The sequence below is a fragment of the Chroicocephalus ridibundus genome, chromosome 2, assembly GCF_963924245.1.
Source record: "Chroicocephalus ridibundus chromosome 2, bChrRid1.1, whole genome shotgun sequence".
NCBI classification, from domain to species: domain Eukaryota; kingdom Metazoa; phylum Chordata; class Aves; order Charadriiformes; family Laridae; genus Chroicocephalus; species Chroicocephalus ridibundus.
Genome location: NC_086285.1, coordinates 20,528,069 through 20,548,671, shown reverse-complemented (window position 1 = coordinate 20,548,671; position 20,603 = coordinate 20,528,069). Strand labels below are relative to the sequence as shown.

Genomic DNA, 20,603 nt, shown 5'->3' with positions numbered 1-20,603 from the left:
GATTTGGAGCAGCTGCAGTTAATGCCAAACCTGGGAACACGCAGCAGACACCCCTTGCTCAGGGATCTTGTAGAATATGTTCTCAGTAGCTTCTCTGTGTTTTGTTTCTCATTCTCAGCTTTATTCCTCTACCGGCCTCAGCACCATCTCTTCCTTGCTGCTTCAGAAAAGGTTAAGCTTTTTGGTTTATGGCCTTCCCTTACCCTAAACCCCTGTTATTGCAGTCTGTGGTGTGAGTTTCTTTTTCTCCCCAGAAGTAAATGAGTCACTTCTCTTATCAGATTAGCCCTGCTTGATTCAGTCCTCTAGCAAGGAAGCTAGCTGCTCAACGTTGGTTCTCCTGGGAAGGTGAGAACTCGGAACACAGTGGTGGGACACTGCTCAGTGGGCTTATTACGTGTCCGTCAGATGCCATCATTTGCAGAGGGTTTGTGTCTTCCCTTGTGCCTTTTTCCCCCCGCCTCCTCTTTACAAACTGAGTCACCATAGGACTAAACTGGGTGGCTTTATCCACTTTGTCCTGCAATTTGGTGGCAAACAAGGCAAATTATACTTCTACCTTTCAACGCAGGGGGCAGGAACAGAGGGACACAAATGCAGACAATATGCCGCACGTGCGTCTTCCTAAAGCGTGGCTGTGGGGAGCGTGTCTGATGAGGAGACTGGTGTGGGAGGTCGAGCGTGTCTGATGAGGAGACTGGCGTGGGAGATCAGCAAACTACATAATGCATGAGAAAATGTTTAGAAAAACAGTTAAACAACGGGGGCAGCCCGTCTGTTTTGTTGCACTTGCTAACACTCCATTGCCCGCAGCCCCAGGAGCCTTCGCTGAGCCTTCTCAGCCCCGCAACGCACGTCGGCGTCCTCAGAGCAAGCCAGTGAGCGGCTGAGCTGGGAGCTGCATTTCAGCTTCGTCAGGGGAATGGCTAACGGGAAGTGCTGCGAGGAGCGATACAGGATTTTTTAAGGACGTTGCTTAAATCCAGAATGTAATTTCAAACACCACAATTTCTCTGGGTTGTACAAAAAGCCTGTTTTTTTCCCTGCAGACTGGGGCCTCCAAAAGCACTTCTGTACAGCTGAGCCCAACGCTGAGGCTACAAACGTACGCTTGATTTTCCCTCCTCTGACAGACCCTGTGCCACCCCACTCTCCTGCACCCTGACAGCGCAGACCAGCGCAGAGACGCTGCAGGTCGCTGCATGGGAAACGCGACTTGGAAACTTCTGCTCTAGACCGCTTTGCAACACCATCAGATCAAACACTGTCCTTTTGCCTTCCTCATAGAGCTTTGCAGCAGCAGAGTGATATTAACCACTAGCGTGCTTAACTGAAAGCAGATTCTTTCCACCGTACCCTGTAAAGAGATGATCTAACTGCACAGCACAAGTTGATGTTCTAACAGCCCCCTACACCAAATACAAAGTCTTTGGTGCAGCCGATGTACAAATAAACTTCTATCCAAGACTGACTACTAAACTAAGTGGAAATACATAAGGCTAAAGCCCTTCAAGACAGAAAATATTTCATTTTTGTTATGCAATTACACAGCGCGAAGGAAGATAGGGCCCTGACCCAGAGTGTAAAGTTCAATTTGGCACTATGTGTCCGGTTAAAGTAGGCACTAATTAATCAGACCTACTGGGGTAGAAAGGATTCTTATGCATCACTTGAATCCGGGCTGCTGGGATAAGCAGGCACATCTCGGGAACGCGGAACTTCCCTCTCAACCAGAATCAAACACGACCCCGTTACCCGCAGGTGGTGGGAGGCAAAGTAGAATTGTTGTCAGCCCCGTAACTGCAGCGAGCCCTTGCATCCGCCTCGGTATGTCAAATACACTGCAGATGGAAGAGGACTGAGATATTTGTCTAATGAAATCTTTCTATGCATCCACTTAAAAATACATAAAACACACAAAAAAGTAGAGTGCTCTGGCCTTGGGCTTCCTAAGGAGAGGCAAGGTGAAAGAGCAGAAATGGAGATACGTAATGAGTTAAATCACCTTCCAGGCTTCTATGCGAGTGCCAAACCTCTTCAAAACACAAGGTTCTCACCAACGCCATTTATTCCAATAGGATACACATCGCTAAATAAAATGAGTCACTATGAATGAATCAGATTGAGTGGGAACAAAGTAGGAGCTCTTTATAAACTCAAAACATATTGGGCAATAACTAAACCGCCTGCAAATATTCAGAGCACTAAGTAAGAATGAATTTATGGGAACTTGCAAAGAAGTATTTTCTGTATCTTAATACTTACAATCGAATAATTATTTTGTGTCATATCACTGATGGAGATGAGACTAGAAGCTGTGAAGAGAGGATATGATTAGGACAGCTAAGATCATGATAACGTTTGCTTTGGGGAAAAAGCAGTTAGTGTTTTATTGCAGTGCAGCAGTAACTACAGCTAAGCAGTAGCTGCGCACTCATTTTGAAGCTGCATTCTGTTCCAACAGCAATTATTGCAAATTTTTTGGATGGCTAGGAAATCCTCAAAATGGCAATCTGGAAATCCATTTATAAAATGTGACTGACAATTAAGAAGCACCATTTTAACAGTTTGTTTTTTTTTTTTTTTTTTTTTAAATTAGGCGTTACAAAAAATAGAATAGGTCATTCTGTCTGGCTTAAACTATTTTGATTATTTTGTTAACTAAGGAAAGGGAATATTCAATTTAATATGTGCAAAGGCTAATATTTACATTGTTCAGTACACAGAGGCAGGATCACATTAAGAGAAATGGAAAGAGGAAGAGAATAAACTGTTCTCAGGGTCCGCTGTAGATAGAACAAATATTAATGGGCTTAAATTGCAGTAATGTAGAGTTAGGCAAGATATTAGAAAAAAATCTTTCTAATGATATAGCTAGGGAAGTATGGGAAGGGATAGCACAGGGAAGTCACGGAACTACCCTGCCTGGAAAAGATTAACCCAATTCTTGCCACTGTTTATCTAGAGCTGAACGGCTCTGGGACAGGCTGTAACTATCTCTTCAGGTCCTTTCCAGCCCTGCTTCGCCACTTGAAGATGCTGCTCTCGAGCTCTTCCTCAATCGCTTGTTCATGAACATTCCCTTGTTGCTGCCACGTTGCATTGTAAAGGATATGCTGATTTCCAGAAACAATACCTGCCATAGAGAAACCAGGGCGGAAAGGAAGAAACAGATTTCTCCTCTGAGTTAACCGCTCTTTTAATTTTTTTTCCATCACATGTATTAGAGTTTGAAAGAAACCAAGAAGAAACAGTGGGCAGCACACACAGAGCTGACACTGGAGAAAGGTGGGGTATAAGACCGTCAGAATGCAATGATCCCACCTGGCACAGGAACTTGGGAACTGGTATTACTTGGTAAAGAAGAGGTAAGCACCAGGAGGGAGCTAGAAATTCAGATTACACATTATTTACATAGAAAAATGTTGTTTGCAAGAATGTTTAATTTTAACATTTCTTTCACTGCAGTCCTTGCATTAACAAGGCAATTGTATCTCCTACTTTGAATATCATCACGGCCTTCAGGTGAGAGGGGGAGAGAAGATTTTATCAGAAATATTAATTTCCTATGCATTGTCACATACACACTTCTACTAAGGACAAGGTCCTTTGGCCGCTCGCTGAAGTCAGCTGCGCCTGTCAAGCACAGTGTGCCCTGCAGCAACCTCCACCAAGAGAAATGGCGTTCACCCTTGTTGATGTAGAAGAGGCAGGAGGGAAACACCAACAGCTAGATGGGCGAGGGATACCTCTGCGTTGAGAGACTGCGACGAGCAGGATGTCCACAGGGAGCAAGCAGTAAGGTCTAGCACATCTTAGCTCCGTAGCTGTACCAACACGACCCGGGAGTGTCAGCTAGAGAACAGTGCCATAGGGGACTGCAGCAGTAATTCCACTAAGCCATCGCTTCAAAACACAGGGCTGGCTTAAAACCTAAATGGAGTATACTTGCTGGAAAGTTAAATCTGAGCACGTCCAGAAGTCTTAGGAAAAAGTAAAGGAAAGCCTAACTAAGCCTTCATCTGTTGACTATTTGTTGGAGGAGAACTGGAGGAGGTTTTTAGATATGGCACGTTGTATATTAGAAGCTTTTACTTTATATTGTGAGGGAGGCGGCACTGAGAAGTTACCTACCAACAACCCAGGCACGTCTGTATTATAAAAGCAGTGTAAGAGTTTGGCAGCCTGTTCAGAGGGCACGGTAGATGGTTCGAGTGGCATGCATGGAGAATCAGCCAAGGAGCTTGCTGTCCACCGTGGCCAACGTCTCCACAGAACTTGAGCAGCGCTCCTTGAGCACCATGAGCCCACTAAACCCCGAGCAGCTGGAGCGGTTGTGTGAAATGCAGGCTTAGATTAATGCTAGAGACATCATTAAGTGAGTAATTAAGAAGCTGATTCTCTCCCCTCCCTATGACTTCACCTGCTTTTAACAGAATAGCTCCTCAACCATCTCCCCTGTGGGGAATGTCTACTTTATCATTAATTCTGTCATGTGTATTTTACAGGTAAAAATATTGTTGAAAATATTGTCTTGCTATATTTGTGCAATAAATCAAAAGGAACTGAAAAGTGGCCAAAGGTATTAAGAGAATTAAAAGTTAGTCACAATAAAGACAAAAATACACCTTTCTGTCATTTGCCCACCATGTGCGGCACAGGCTGTATCATCCTCTGAAAGCCCTGATAAAGTCTTGAAACTCTAGAACAGAAAGCCCCCCTCCTCCTCCCCGTGAATTATTTGGGTTTATTCTCCAGTACTTTTTAAATAACAGGTTTAGCGTAAGATCTTACACACCTTAGCAAAGTTCTGCCAATGCTATCAATTAACTATTGCAGATGATCTTCCTGTTCTTGTAGCAATATTATGATTTAGTCCATAGAATAGTCAATTACAAACAGCAGTATTTGCTCTCAGAGCAGAGCCTAAGCCCAAAAACCCAAAGGCCGCATGTTTCAAGCCACTTAAAGCATAGAAGCAGAGTAAAATCTGATGAAAAAGTTTTTAAGTTTCTTCTTATTTTTTCTTTGCGATACAGGCTATGCGTTCATTTTAATATCCAAAATTCATCTGTAAGCGATCAAAGCCATAGTCGAAACACAAAACAAAGGATTTACCTAGTGAGTCATCAAAGTGCTTTATTTTATAAAGCCTTGCTCATGTTTGGAGTGTAATCTAAGCACTAACATACACAATAATGAGTCTTCCTTGCCCTGTCCAAATAAACAGTTTATCAACAAGAATGAGTGACGAAACTGCTACACAGACAAAAAGAATGCTTTGCTGTAAATGTCTAAAATTGTCTAAAAATGTACACTCGTTGGCCGCAATTAAACATTTACTCCAAGTATGTGTACCTCATTTTTACTTCAGGGTCTCCACGTGGCCTCGAACTTTCAGAAGCCACGGAATGCTTCAGGAAGCGAATCTTGGGTGGGAATGTAGACAACTGGGGTAGGGAGGGAGAGGACAGAAAAAAAACCAAAAGCCAAGCCACAGTACCAACTTATTTAAATACATACAATACAAAAGTATACACATACATTACAGTGCTGCGGACATCACGAAGTCAAACGTAACAAAAACTCCTGGAGGAAAGGTCAGGGGAAAGGAGGAAAAAAAATTAGTACACAGCAAGAGGGATAGTATTGCCTTTGGCCGCTGAAGAGAGTGTATGGGGCTGCTATTGTATAGGCTCCTCTGAAGTAAACCACTACGTGTGTTACGCACAGTTGCAGGCTTAACAGCACTGACGTTAGTTACGGAGAAGGCATGCTGGCACTCCTGATCTGAGCTATAAACCGTGACGGGGAGGGTGTGACTTCTCTCAACGTTGCCTACAAAATCGAACAATTTCAATAAAGAAATTTTAAAGGCACAGCTTTAGCACAGTGTATAAGTAGATAAACTTTTAAGCATATGTAAATGTGTCTCTTTCAAGCACGGAGTCTTCCAGGGAAAAATACAAGAAGAGAAGAAATACAATGTCGTTGTTTAAAAATTTTAAACAAGTTAAACATGATCAGCACAGTTTTAGGCAATGTACTATACAATCAAACTCGCGTAAATGGCAGGACAGGTCATTTTGATCCTAAAGACAACCTTGGGGAAAAAATCCCTCTGAAATAGCCTTTCTCGTTTTATTGTAAAAGAGTCCATCACGGAGGTGAGCGAGACATTCACTTTAGTACACTACTGCACATCACACCTTGGAAGATGACAAATATTACTTCATTTGTACTGCAAAATAACTTTACATGTAAACTCAAAAGTCATATATTGTACACGGCTCTGAAATTCAGAAATATCCCTGCTTTCCTAATAATGTAAACAGTAAAATTCAGGTTTCATTTTTCGAGGGATAATCTATAATAAAACACCGCTGTTTCAACAGTACAACATAAGCATTTAAACTTCAAATTCCCAGTAGATTACAAGGGAATGGAATTCCTATCAGTGCGCGCCTCTTTCACGATGGGTGAAAGATGGAGCTACTATTGCCCAAAACTATGCACTTCTTCAGATAAGCTTTTTTTTTTCCACTTGTAACATTATTAGTTCCTATATTGCAAGAATATAAAACAAATGAAAACTTCAGGTAATAAAGTGAAATAAGCAAAGTCTTCCCTTAACATAAGTTTCCCGTAGCAAAAATGTACACATAGCATGAGTGACGTTAGCTCTTCGTAAGGTAAGAGACGCCATCTCTCAGATGTCTGAGAGGCTGAACTTCCTGACGCAATGTGCTGAAAAGAAGACAGAAACGGGAGAGGGAGAAAAAAAGGGAAAAAAAAAACCCAACTGCTTGGAACCGAATGGGAAAAGCCTCCGGCACCAAGGGCTGTTGCAGCTGTTTTTTTAAGGAGTGCCAGTGTGCAGGGTGTAAGTGTAACATTCGCAGTAAGGTTTTTATTATTATCGCCATCACCATCATCATGAAGAATACTGTCATGTATCTTTTTAGTTCAAAAAATAAACTGATCCACAGTTTACAATTTGATATCGATATTGTAGATTTAACATGCATTTACTCTTCCCCAACCCCACCCCACACCTCTTTGCTCGTTTATTCCATTTCAGCTGGTAGCATCAGAGCATTACTGTCACAGTGCACTCTGAGTAAGCTGTTCTATTTATTTAATTTATTTTGATTTTTTTTTTCTTTTTTGCACACATAAAAGAGTCAGAAATAGCTAGAACTATGCTGGGAATATCAGGCAGCTGTTAAAAGCGAGTACTCCACCCCACTTCAGTCATCTTTGCCAGCAGATGTAAACAAAGGGGTTGCTTTCCGCAAGATGAGCGCTTCTCTGAGTTCCTTTTTTTCCCTACACTTGTAGCCATTGCTGCTGTCCCCAGGTCTCGTGTCTGTCCTATGTAACATGATAGGTTACGTCAAGATGTTGGCAATAAAGTCCAAGAAGCGCTTTGAATACTGTTCAGGATTAACAGTTGAAATTTCTGCACCAGCCTATATGGAGAATTGGGAGAGGAGAGGAAAGAAGGAAGAGCCAGCGTTTTATTTCATGCTTTGTCACCGCGAGTCTTTCTTACTCAATGAATTTCATTTGCAGCCTTAGAACCGGACACTATAAACAAAATCACAGAACCACAGAATCTTAGTGGTTGGAAGGGACCTCTGAGATCAGAGTGTCTGATCTGAGAAAAGTGTAACGGCCCTCAACCAGAATCTTACTGATGCGTTTTTAGGCTTCACGTGAGTACACCGATACTCGGTACTCACCACCCAAACTGTGGGGCATCCGTCTTCCATTTCTGAATTGTATTTTCCTCACTTCTCTTTACTTTCATAGTACTTGAGTCTCCTATATAATTTCTACGGCATATATAACCATGCTACCCACTGATGCATCAACAGGTTCTGGTCTGTTGAGCAGCAGTGCCTTCGTACAGAGAAGACTAAATTATCCTACTCGGATCTGGTGTGTCAATACTTGTGTAATGTATATTGCTATCTAAATGCTAAATAACCTGGTTTGGAATACATGGTAACAACGAGCAACATTTTTTCAATATACGTGCATTTAATTCTGGACTCACTGAATAAGCTGTACAATTGCTATTTCAACGAAGTCTCGATTCCATTCATATTTTTATTTGAGGTTTTCAGAGCCTTACGCTACATTGGTATGTATATTTTTCCCATTTTACAAAAGGGGAAAATTGTACGCATGCAATTAATAAACAAACTTCAGTGTCAGGGTGGCTCAGGATATAGGAGGCAAAATAAACAGAACGATTGTACGAAAGTAACGTTCTGTAATAAGTTCTAATCACAGTCAGCTTTAATAATCATAGCTGTTACTTACAATACGTTTCTATCCCTTGTTTAAGCCATAAGTGTGAGGTTTTAAAGTCTGCTACATACGAAGTTCATTAATAATTGCCAGATAATGGCTGCATATGGTCTGCATCAACCTTCAGCTGCTCTGAGAGCAGAGAGAGTAATGAGAGCATTGTTTTAGAGAGACAAAAAATACCCTCTACAGGCCTGTGCAGGGCTTATTGCTGAGCATTCCACATCTCTCTACTGTAAACTGAAAGCCCCCGAGCCCTTTGCTGCAGACCCCCCACAATGCCGTGATCCTTTAGGTACTTAGACAGAGGAGGGATTTTAGCCTCATGAACGATTATGCTCTTTTTAAAAAGTTTATGAAATTTGAACCTTAAATCACCATAGAAGTGATAAAGGTAAATAGAAATTGTAATTCTGAAGACTGGGCTTCTTCACCACTTTTTTTGGTGTCAAAATAAAGAAATTCATGGCAGACAAACAGAAGCCTTCACTTAATGGTCTCCAAGTATTTAATATGCTTTATATGCTGAATTTTGCAACTTTTTTCTTAAGAAGTCTTGCCATGTGAGCTACAGTACATGCTGAAGATTTACCTTTCAACAGACTGTACCAAACGACGAGACCATCCCTAGGGCCCTGCATCTGCAATATCATTCACAACAGCTTTCACAGAGCCGTATACTACTACAGGTGTCTAGTGAACAGCTTTGTTCGCGAGAAAACAGTGCATCTCACAAATCTGGGAAAAAGTTCTAAAAAGGCATCTCACTGGAGCTCTTTGTGGGTAAGAAAGCTATGCATATAGCTGAAAAGGGAGTTCCACTCTCAGTATGTAATGGGTAGCAGTTACTCTGGACTTTTATATATCATGTTAAACTAGGAAACCTGAAAAAATTCTGATCTATTTCCCCTTGCCCTAGATTTCCTGAACTGTGCTGTATCGGTGCACTAAACAACAAAAATGCATCAGTATAAATGGAATCAGAGGAAAAAACCCGGCCCAGATACTTACCCCATGCTTTACCGTTTTTGCAGCATGGGCAGCTTTCTTTTTTGCATCATAATGAGTAAGAATGTCAATAATGGCCATAAAGTATACTTCCTTCCTAGGTGCATCTGCAAACGGCAAATACATGGCAGTAAGAACGACTTTTGAGGCATCTTAACCACGAGTCCTCCTTCGAACAAAGGAGACTCTATAAGGCTCAATCAGCAAAGACAGGTTAACGTCAGTCAGGATCACAGATCTGTAAGGACCACAGGCTCAAGCCATTCTTCAACGAGAGTTTAACTGCACTCCTATATAATGCAAAAACCCCTAAACGAGTGTAAAATAAACCGCCAGCATACAGAAATAGGAATTATTGCTCACTTCAAGTAATGTAGATTTCATGTTCCTTTGTGGAAAAACTAGGAAGTTTTATGAAAGGTAATGTGTCTGTGTCAACAGAAAAGATCATATTTTATTTATGAATAAAAGCATGTATTTATCCATGCAAATGCTTGTGAAAAAGAAGAAAAAGATAACTTTCCTGTCTTGAACAGCCACAGGTAACTAGTTATACTTAGTTTTACATGCTAACATCAAACCCAGTTTCAGGCTTCTTACACACTCCTTATAACAATTTTCTTAGCTGGAACACAGCAATTGGGTATGAGCGCACAAATTTTCAAAAAGCATCAAAAAAGTGAAATATAAGTTGGAATGGTGCTTTTCTCATCCTTTCTAGACTGTTTTTAGCAGTGTTAACTTACCTGCCAGGAAAAGAACAATTATAGATACTAGATTTCCCGAAAGGGATGAAAAAAACCTGTGAATTAACTGAGAACTGCTGTATCTGAATAGCTAAGCCAGTATTTTGATATTGATTTGATTGCGTAGAAGGCAAATTATTTGACTGCATCCCCACACATCACCATATTTAAGAACATATGTTCATAACAATGCTGAGCATTATAGCTGTATTTGTGTATAGGTGCTGAGCATTCGTGGTTGCGAAGGCTTCGGGATTCTGGTGTAAGAATCAAAACATCTTAACATAAAAGTATTTATTACTGCTTACTTTCATGGGACTTTATTCCATAAACATCAATAGCTGGATCAAATTCCCCTGGAGCCAAGGGCAGTGAGCTGTTCAGCGTGTTCCCTGGACTGTCCGGAGGGGTTCCAATGGGGTGGGTCCCATCACTTTCACCTTCCTCTTCTCCATCATTCTCTTCACACTCTACTTCTTCCTGTTCAGCTCTTTCAACGTCATGAATTCCAACCAGCAAGCTGTAGTCCATGAGTTTTAACTGAGCAAGGAACTAGAAAGCGATGATAAGCAATTTATCAATATCACTGAAAAATGTAAACTCCGTTTACAAACAGGAGAAGCTACACAAAGATGCCATCAGTCGAGAAAAACAGGCACCTCTAAGAGGGAGCAGAAGGGCGGATTAAGTGATAAAGCAAGCAGAGAGATACTTGAATTTATCAAGATGCAGCGAGAGCACATGGGTCACTTGCAACTTGTATTATAAAAAAGCTGTAGCCGGTCCTCCCAAAATCCTCAGGGAAAAATAATTTTTCCTGTAGTGAAGACCAGTGCCTACGTGAGCCGATGACTGTCACCCCGGTCTCCTGTTTCAACCAGGGCTATCCTGGCAGCCTCTGCGCTATCAGGCACGCAGCACACTACGATCTGGTGCTAAATCTGCCCCTTCACTCCCTTTTAAGCCTTAGTAAAGAATCGTGAGAAATTGTCTGCATGTTGTTGCAGTGAAAAGTTGTGAAGTTTTCCAGCATTAAGACATGAAATGATGCTATATTCTCGTCACGGTGGCAGGCTCACAATTTAAATCACATGAATGTGAATGAAAGGGTGGTTTTGAATAAAGACCAAGGATGGGAGGTTTTAGAAAACTGAAAGATGAATACACTTTTTGTGTAGACAAAGTGTTATTTTAGTTGAGGGGAACAGGATAAGGCAGAAAGCTGAGAGAGGAGGATGGAAATAAGGGTGGTACAACGACAGGAAGATGGGATAGACAGTTCAAGGGGTGTAGAACTTGTGGAGACCTTGCTTATGGGATGCAGAGAAAAAGGCTGAAAATACAAATTGATTGTGATTTTAGAAACTCTAAATGGTTACAAAAAAGGAAGTTAGAACAGACCAGAGAAGAAGGGGTTTAAGCCAGACTTTGGAATAGTGATAGTGATGAGAGAGATGAGTATAAAATACTAGGAGATGAGAAACTACAGTTTGTCAAAATCCTGAATCTGAGAAAAAAGAGGACATCAGAGATAACAAAGTGACGGCAAATTCAAGTGCGAGAAGAAATACTGTAAGACTGAGAAGAGGTTTTAAGAAGAAGTTGATTTCTAATAATTTTGATACAATAAGGCAAAAGGCTCTTCACAAGACTAGAAGAGATCTAAGTTTGAAGAGATGATGTACAACGATATACAAGAACAACAGATGAGACTGGCCAAAGGCGATGGAGTGGAAGGACTCCAGGCATATCATTAGGTACTTGACAAATACCGAGAGAGACAGGAGAAAAATCTACCAATAATCACTCAAAAAGCATGAAAGAGAACAGACGCTTGGGAAAAAGAGTGAACTGCAAATTAGAAGAGAACGGCTCTTGGGAAAAAAGATTGCTGCTGCTGAGAGCAAAAAGAGATCGGCACAAGGAAAAGATCACCTAATTTAAAATGGAAAAAGTATCCTTATGTGCTTTTTCTCAGGACATTTTCAATGGAATGAGGAGGCAGGAAAACAGACAGACATAAGACTCGACTGTGAGAGAAACACAGTAACACAAATTACTTGATGACAAACGAGAATGGATATAAAGGCACACAGTTTAGAATACTACTCGTTAATATGTTTAACCATAAATACTGTGTGATAAGATAATCATGTATCAAGTGCCATGCATTTCTTTCCATCGTAGTGAAATCCGAGTGTTTACACATCGGATACAAACCACATACTGTCAGTTATCTAACATGGGAAGGCCCAATAAAAGAAAAACAAGGTTAAAGAGCAGCTCGCCGTTGTTAAAATCAGGTGCCAGATCACTTCACACTGGTTTACATGGATATTGAACAATTTCAAAACCATAAAAAATAGCCTCTCAAGACATGACCAGGAATCTGCCATTATATTTACAATCCGGTAAACGATGTAGAAGATGACACACAATCCACTTTCTGGGGTAATAAAGTATCTTCCACGTTCATTGCACACACGTAAGATCTTGTCTGCAGCCTACTCACTGTAAAAGCGTTAGTCAGCAACAGCAGCACACGTTAGAAGAGCAAAAAACTTAAACCCAAATAAACTTATCTCTAGAGCTGGGACATCAGTAGAGCAATTTTCCAGCACGATATTTTAAATATAAAATAAATATTGATATTTCACAAAATATTTATGTTTTCATAATCATCATCACCACGAACCTCTCATCATTATTATGATGGGAAATTAGAATTCCTCAAAAGCAAATTGTTGGGTAAATTCTAAATTTACAGTATTTTGTTTGTGCGACTACTGAGACATAGATCTTCAGAACTAGACAAGTCAATTCTGAGAGCCACTTTGATATAAATAGCTGAAAGTGTTATTAAATCACAGACACGTTTTGCTATCAAGTCTCTTCCAACAAGGAAAACAGATTTTAGGCTCTGAGTGTAGGGATCACAAAATATTGCGTTTAGTGACAATATTTTAAATTATGGAAACCAAAGTCAAGCTGTGTGAACTAGTTAGCCCAATATTTATTTTACTTGCTGAACTAAGTAAGTTACAATAAAATATTATATTAAATTCACATTTTAACACTTTTCTATTACGCATTGACTATATTCAGCCAATTACAAATTTATATGAGAAGACTACATTAAGATAACGAGTCCAACTGCTGTATACAAATTACTGAAGCACTCTACCGTTGCGATACTAAGGATGATTTAAAACTGGATTACTAACATGAGACAAATAGAACGTGCACGGCTCTGCACAGGGGATGCTACATTCTCTGTTACGGACTACAGTCCGTGTACGGCCTCAGCTGTGGCGTACCCCAGCCTGTAAAACACAACTAACAATACTCACCTCTCTCTCGGGGGCATTTGGAAGTACTAGGCTTGTAAAGCGCTTAAGTACTAAGCAGTACCATCATTTTAACATCACCTCGTCAAGGCAGGGACAATGTATGGCAACCAGCTATGGCAGCAAGCCATTTACCACATCAGCAAAAGCAGTGATCAACTCCTGAAAGTTTAAATTGTGTTTCATTTAAAACAGTCTTATAAACAAGAGTTTTCATTAATGAATTACGGGTATGATTTCCTGGGCTATCTGTAATTTGCCACACATTTTAATCACATTTTAATTCTTACCTCAACATCCTTTTTGAGTTTCTCAAGGAACATCTTTTTGTTACTTTCATCAATATGAATCTTTTGGCCATCGTTAATAAAATCATTGTCTTTGAACGTCGGCAGCTCTTTGGCCTAAAATAAACCAAAACTCCTGTCAGAGCGGGATCGTGAAGAGGCGCGTGGTGAAGCTGCTGTCCCGGCGCGGTGTCCCCACCGGCAGGGATGCCTCCAGAACTCCCCTGTGCCCATGAGGGCACCACCGAGCCACCGCTGTGGGGGGAGCAGAGGCACCTCCATCACATGCAGCTCTCCGTAACTGCACCCACGGAGCCGTTTCCTTTGCTTATCCCTCCTGTAAATGGCCTAGAAGGTATACGTTTACTGGGCGTGCAGCAAATGTAGCTAAGACAAAATCTCCAACTCAATACGTGATTTGCATCGAACCTTGACTGGCATCGAGCTTCTTACAAGATGTCGTTTGTCAAAGTGACTGGCAATAAGTGAAGTCGAAACACAATCTATACCTCGTAACAAAGTGCTATTGCATTAGATCTTATAGATGAAGTCAGATTGGACTGCATTTTACATAGCTACTGTGAATTTTTATAAGTGCCTAATACCAAATAATCATTTAAAAAGCATCAACTGAACATGAATTATGTAATGCTCCTTAGAAGTGGTAAATGCCAGAGAAGACCACGGCCTTTTAATAAGTAATTAAATATTCTTGATGTTGGAGCATTAGTTGGTTATCTTCAACTCTCCCATGAAGTGATTTGCAACAGCATTAAGGAAAGCCAGATAAAGTGATCACTGGATTCAGCACTAAGACCCCTCAAATGGGCTTTGTTTTCAATGGGCAGTGACTGGAAGTTTACTCAGAAAACCCCAGCAAGCCAACCAACAAAAGAGCACTTCCTTCGGGGCATGTGGTCAAGCAAACTAGAAGTGATAGTAGCTTCTGCAAGCAGAGCCTTTAAAAAATTGGCCCATTAAGAGCGACGAACAGCCTTTCTCCCTGTCCCCCACCTTTGATCAATAGTAGGGAAGAACAGGTTTACTTTACAAAGAAAGTGTTGCAGAACAACCGAGTGCTGCAACCCCCAATGACCATGAATTAATGGGTACTTTGAATAAAATAATTTCCCCTTAATTTGAAAGTCCTCCCGCTAGGAACAAAAGGCATCAGCCTACTGGAATGTCCTCCATAACTTTAACTAGTCAGACATTGCTTATAAACTTACTGAAGATGGTATTTATATAAAATTTATTTTCTTCTTATGACAAAATAAGGAAAAGAATCTCAGAGGTTCTTTTCTCTGCTCCAAAATGTACATATTGGAAAACACAGCATTAAAATGTGAGCATCACAGCAGAACCTGAAATGCCCTTCTAGATCTTCACAATGGCCAAAAGCTCTTTTCGCTGTTGGGCTGAGCACGGAAGTGGCTGAAATACTCAGTTCCCCAACTGTCCAAATTTATTTTCTGGACCTGGAATTTGTGAATTGCTCAAGATCCCACAATGCTGCTTTTTTTTTAGAAATGTAACACTTCTCTTACAATAACTGCTCAAAAACACTTTAGCAATAAGTAACATTTAAATTGTTATGAATTCATGTTAAATCCATTGCATCCTGACACCTACGAGCTCTGGAAAAAATAATCTGGCTGCTCTGAATTACTACTGTGTTGCATCTAGAACATTCTGATTCATTAAAATACCCTCTAATAGAGACTGTCTACTTTAATTTAAAATGAAAGGAAAAAACCCAAGCAGCTGAGATGGAGCTCTAACCATTCATCTGTCCCAGACTCCTTCCACGGAGGAGCCATCCTGCCGTGCTCCGCTGCTTTACTTAAAGATGACGACAGACACTTCTTGAAGCTCCCAACGAATTGCTCACTATAATACGACAGCACAGCGCGCATCGATTTTCTTTCTGGCCTACTCAGTAAGTGGCTGAGGACAAAAATGGGTAGGGGAAACAACAGATAAGCATTCCAGGCTAACAGCTGTAGAGATTATCATACACAATCGAGCAAACTGTCCCTTGGACGAGGGCTAATTCTGCAGAGGCGGGACTGCGGATCCAGGGATGTTGCCAACACCAGAGGATGGAATCCAGTGCGTGGGATGCTTAAGAATGGAGAGGAGATTTGGATGAATTAATTTAAGATGAAACAATAACAAAAAGAATGCAGGAAACCAAACTCCCTTCATTTCTAGCCCAAAGTCACAAAAAAAAAAATCCTCAGATTATCTTTCCAGCTAGGGTATCCAAGTTATTTATTAAACAAGGCAGAGGTTAAAGTGAAACAAACCCATTAACATTAAAAAAAACCCACCCTATTGATGCTGTTTAAAGCTGGGGGATGGGTAAAGAGGAAGGATGTGCTTGTGGTTAAGACGCCGAGATGCAGGTTCATCTCTAGGCTCTGCCAGATTTCCTGCACAGCACGGCACGGCACCAGCCAGGCGGACCCTGGGGGCGGTGGGAGGGGGAAGCGCGCTTCTCCACTGAAGACAGTCCTATCTTCAGTAAAAATAAACTTAAATTACGAGCAATGTCTTTTTTGGAAGACGCTAGAGCTGGTAAGCCAGTCGTGCAGGTGCCATAGTCCGCTTTAACCTTGCCTCTAATCTATTTTTAATAAAAGTGAGCTAGCAAAGCTGACACAGCCGCATTTCTTGCCATCACGAGACCCAAGGGGTGCTCCCAAGGACATGCCGGGCAGTGAATCAGCTCTCCCAAAAAGCCAGACTCTTTCTTCCCTGCCTTGTGCGCAGGGTCCCCTGGTCCTCAATAATCGCTCTGAGGATTTTTATTCGAGGTCATTTTTCCTCACCCAAACGCCCGTAGCTGCGAAGACTTGGCAAGTGCAGAACCACATAAATTAAAAGCCAGTACTGAGGCATGTGAAGAAAAAGAAGGAAGAAAGAAAAACAGTGGGTCCCGTGTAAGAAACCGAAGCTAAAAAGCGATGTGCCAGTGGTTGTCCTCACCACATTATTTGTGGCTGTTTAAAATTAATAATAGAAGTGTTCCTGTTGAAAAATCCCAATATGTACATTTTCTTCTCACGCACTGAAAGAAATAAATACAAAGAAAACCACATTGTGCCAGTTTAAAACACTATCTGAATGAAAAAATGGAGACTTAGCTTTAATGAAATAATTGATACGGTTAATTTTTAATGAAGTCTCAAATATTTCCAATGAAGCAAAATCCTTGTTGGAAAACGATTCTCCTAGAATGTAATTCATTATAATGAACATATTACTATCATTAAAGAACTAAATATTTTAAGAGCTGCACAGGAGATGAACATCTAACTACTTCCACTAAATTAATAATAGGTTTTCTTTCTGAAACATCTCCCATCGTTTTAAATCCCCTACTTAAAAATGCAAGAAAGGCACAATAGATTTTGCAAATATGAAGTATTTATTTATTAAAAAAGCATGCTATTTGCACACTTCAGGTTTTCATTCCAAAGTTTGCCATGGTCACAGAGAATTTTAATGTCAGGAAGATTTCACTGCCTTTGAAAAGTTCAAAAAGCAATGAAGATGTTTTTGACTAAGATGGCAGAATGTGTAAAGTCTGATTCAAAACCTAAAATCATGGTGAAACAGCCCACTAACGTTGTTTTTGAATTTAAAAAAAAAATATCTTAAAAGGTAAGAACCAGGTGAAGTTTTATTTCTGCATGAACATGGAAATAGTTTTTGCAGATTTCTTAACACATCTCAATTCAGCATCCTATCCGAATGTGTTGAAATGAATATTAGCATTTTTTTTTTCTTCTAAAGGGATTTTTGTGCATCATGACCGAAAATAATGATCATGGCTAACACTGATGCTGACATTTTGGAAGAAGCTCGCCAAACCAGCTGTAGGACATTTAAGTTTTAGAGTTAGCCTTGGACTGAAAAAGGAAAAAGGCTAATTGTCTTCACAACCTGGCAGCAATTTCTCACCTAACAAAGGCAAAGATCAGGTTGTCGGAGAAATGTTGCACAGCAGTCTTATTGTTTGGAACTAGCCACGAGTCATGTTATTTACACAGCTAATCATGGCAAAAACGGGCATACAGTTTATAACATTTGAAAATGGTATAAAAGTCTGCCAAGAGTGAATTTCCACACCCTGGGCTTCTTTCCGCAGCCCATGGCTCACATCCACCTTTTTTACAAAAAAAATTAAACCAGTTAGATTAACTTTAGACTGACTGTGCTCAGCAGCATATATGGAAGGCAGTATTTTTTAAAAAAGGATATTATGCTAAATATAGCTTGCAATTATTTTGCGCAGGTGGTTTTGAACTGAATCAAAAGTCTGAAGTCACTAGATCTACAAGGCAGAAGAATAACTAGAACTTTCTTTGGAAATCTGGAGATTGAAACTTCTTCCCTCCAGTAGTTGTGGGAGCTGGGGACAAAATTTTGTTGGACAGTTTGCCTTGTCCTTGGCGGGGGTTTCTAACCAAACGAGGGTCAGCAGCTCTGCTTGGCATCACAGGACTGTAAATGGCAACAGAAGTTGAGCTGTAACCCCAAAATAGGGTTTGAGAAAGAACGCTGGAGTGGTTTTAGCCAGTGTAACAGCCATTTTTGTAGGACAAAAAAATTGTGCAGGACGTTGTAGACAGATTAGGAATTTGAGCGTGTACTGAAATAGTAACGATACATCTTTTCAATGCTCAGGGAAATGCATCCAGAATTATCCCTACGGTTAATGTCTTCCTGCTGCAAAACGAACATGCAACATATAAAATGCAAGACAAAGTTCCCCTTTTATTTTTTTTTGAATTCTTTTAACATATGGAAAACAGACTTTTAAACAAAAAAACCCCAAACAAACAAAGGCAAACTAGTGATTTGTTTTGAAAAACAATAATGGGGCGGGTGTCATGCGAAGGCTAAATGCTGACACAGGAATCTGAACTCTGAATGTCTGGTCCCATCTTTGCAATGTATTGCAGCATGACGTTTTGAAAGTTATAATTTCTGTATATGCAACCTTGAGATTTGTTTCACAGAGAAATCTCAGACACGCTTCACACGGCTGTTGTGCAAGATCAGCATATGAAGCAGATCGAAATCACTAAAAGAATTAAGTTAAAAAATGCTGTTCTGAAATAAGCAATTTTAAAATAGCAAGAAAAAAACAGCTCAGATTTTGGGATGATCTATCTTGAATGAAGTTTTACCGATTGACATGAAAAGAAAAAAACTAATTCAATACTGAGCAATCTTGTTGCTATGCTCCTACACTAAAATCCTTCTTCGTTATAATTGTCCTCTCAGAAATCAGTTAATTACTATATGTTGTAATATACAACATAAAAAATAAAGCTAAGAAGTGATTTTTTTACATCTAGCAGCATCTTCCAATCTAATTATCAGAGCTATGGATTTTGCATACAATTCGACTACGATGTAACATAGCCGCCAACTACGGCAATTTTTTTTTCCAAAAAGGAACTTGAATAGAAAATCCTTTGCTCAAATGTATTTACTATAATTTTTCTGTGTTTATGCTTATTTATGAAACAACACGTACCGCAGAGGGGGAAATGCAACCACTTTTAGACTAATTTAAGAAACAGGTAATAATCTCTGAAATTGCTCAAGAAAGAAAAAATACGGTGAGCTTCAGTTCAGTTCAGTTAGGTTTTATTTTTCTTCTTCAAATTTCCTTCTGGGTTGCTCACTCACAAGCAAGACACTTAAGTTCTTTATATGTACAAGTAGATTCAGCTGTAACTGCTAATTTGGTGTCGTTCTACAAGCAGAGCGTAATTGTGAGTAGGCAGGCAGACCACCAGGGGAGTTCTGCATTATCCTGGTTTCACTTAAGAGGGCAAAATTGTCCAAGGAATGAATAGAAAATGCCCACTATTAAAAAATAAAAATAAAAATATAAAAAGAACTAAAGCCTAAAGAAAAATAAAGGAGCAGCTGTCAGAATTTGACAACTGTTGAAACATACCGTTCTTTTAAAATTCAAGACATCTGTAAGCGCGTGTTATGATACTTGTTGCCAAGAAAGTGATGCCTTTATTATTAAAAATATCACTTATAATGCAAATGAGAGGAATTGTGCGTCAGGGTGAAATCTAAGGGATGGAGCTTGTCTCCGCTCCGATTATCACAAAATATTGAAATGACAAGTTTCGGAGCTTCTCATCAATATGTTAGGATATTAAACAGTTGAAGACAGTCGCACAGGAGATAAACTGAAAACAGGACAAAAAAAGTAACATTCTCAAAGTCATCCCAGACAGCTTTTCTTCCTAAAAACTAATTTTTAAAAAAAGATATGTTTGAACATTGACGCCTTTTTTATACTACAAAACTAAAGTAGAAAAATACTTTTTTTACTGATTCCTTATTTTATAGTCCATTAAATCTTCCTGCATAATTGCCTCTTCTTTATTAACTGAGTAAATAATAAAAGAGTAGTTCGATAGGAAAAAGGTTCAAGAACATCACAACTTTAGCCAAGTTTGCCATTTCAAAGTAATTTATCTAAAATTTGCAGTCTGCATTAGAATGTGACTGAAATACTTGCTCTTCTGTTTTCTGGCTTCTGCAGCTTTAAAAGAAGTTAACGTATTATGCTCGATATTCTGAAACCCATTGGATTCCTTGAATGTTGGCATTTGAAATTAAATATGAATTACTTAAAAGCCCATTTAAAAATTACAGCTTTGCCAGACGTTTTAGCCGTACATTTTAGCACCAAAAGCTTCCTGTCTTTTATTACTTTTCTGTTTTTCAGATGTGAACAGCAGTGGATACCTTTATAGTAAGTAATGAAATAACGCTGCCATTAATTGAAATTCTATTATTATTAATGTAATTTCAGGGCTGTATTAATAAATTGATGATTAAACTTGCCT

The 20,603-nt window shown here is 39.9% G+C and overlaps 1 protein-coding gene across 2 annotated transcripts in view; it reads right to left on the bottom strand.

Annotated features, from left to right (window-relative positions):
• Positions 1-6,720: 6,720 nt before the first annotated feature.
• Positions 6,721-20,603, bottom strand: part of PIP4K2A (phosphatidylinositol-5-phosphate 4-kinase type 2 alpha) — a 115,337-nt gene continuing 101,454 nt past the window's right edge. For both annotated transcript variants that reach the window (XM_063324671.1, XM_063324670.1), the window contains 4 exons: positions 13,711-13,824; positions 10,382-10,625; positions 9,331-9,434; positions 6,721-7,472 (listed from right to left, as the gene is read on the bottom strand). In XM_063324671.1, the coding sequence (XP_063180741.1) occupies positions 7,392-7,472; positions 9,331-9,434; positions 10,382-10,625; positions 13,711-13,824 (543 nt within the window). In that variant the 3' untranslated portion in view covers positions 6,721-7,391. The remainder of the gene's footprint in view (positions 7,473-9,330; positions 9,435-10,381; positions 10,626-13,710; positions 13,825-20,603) is intronic.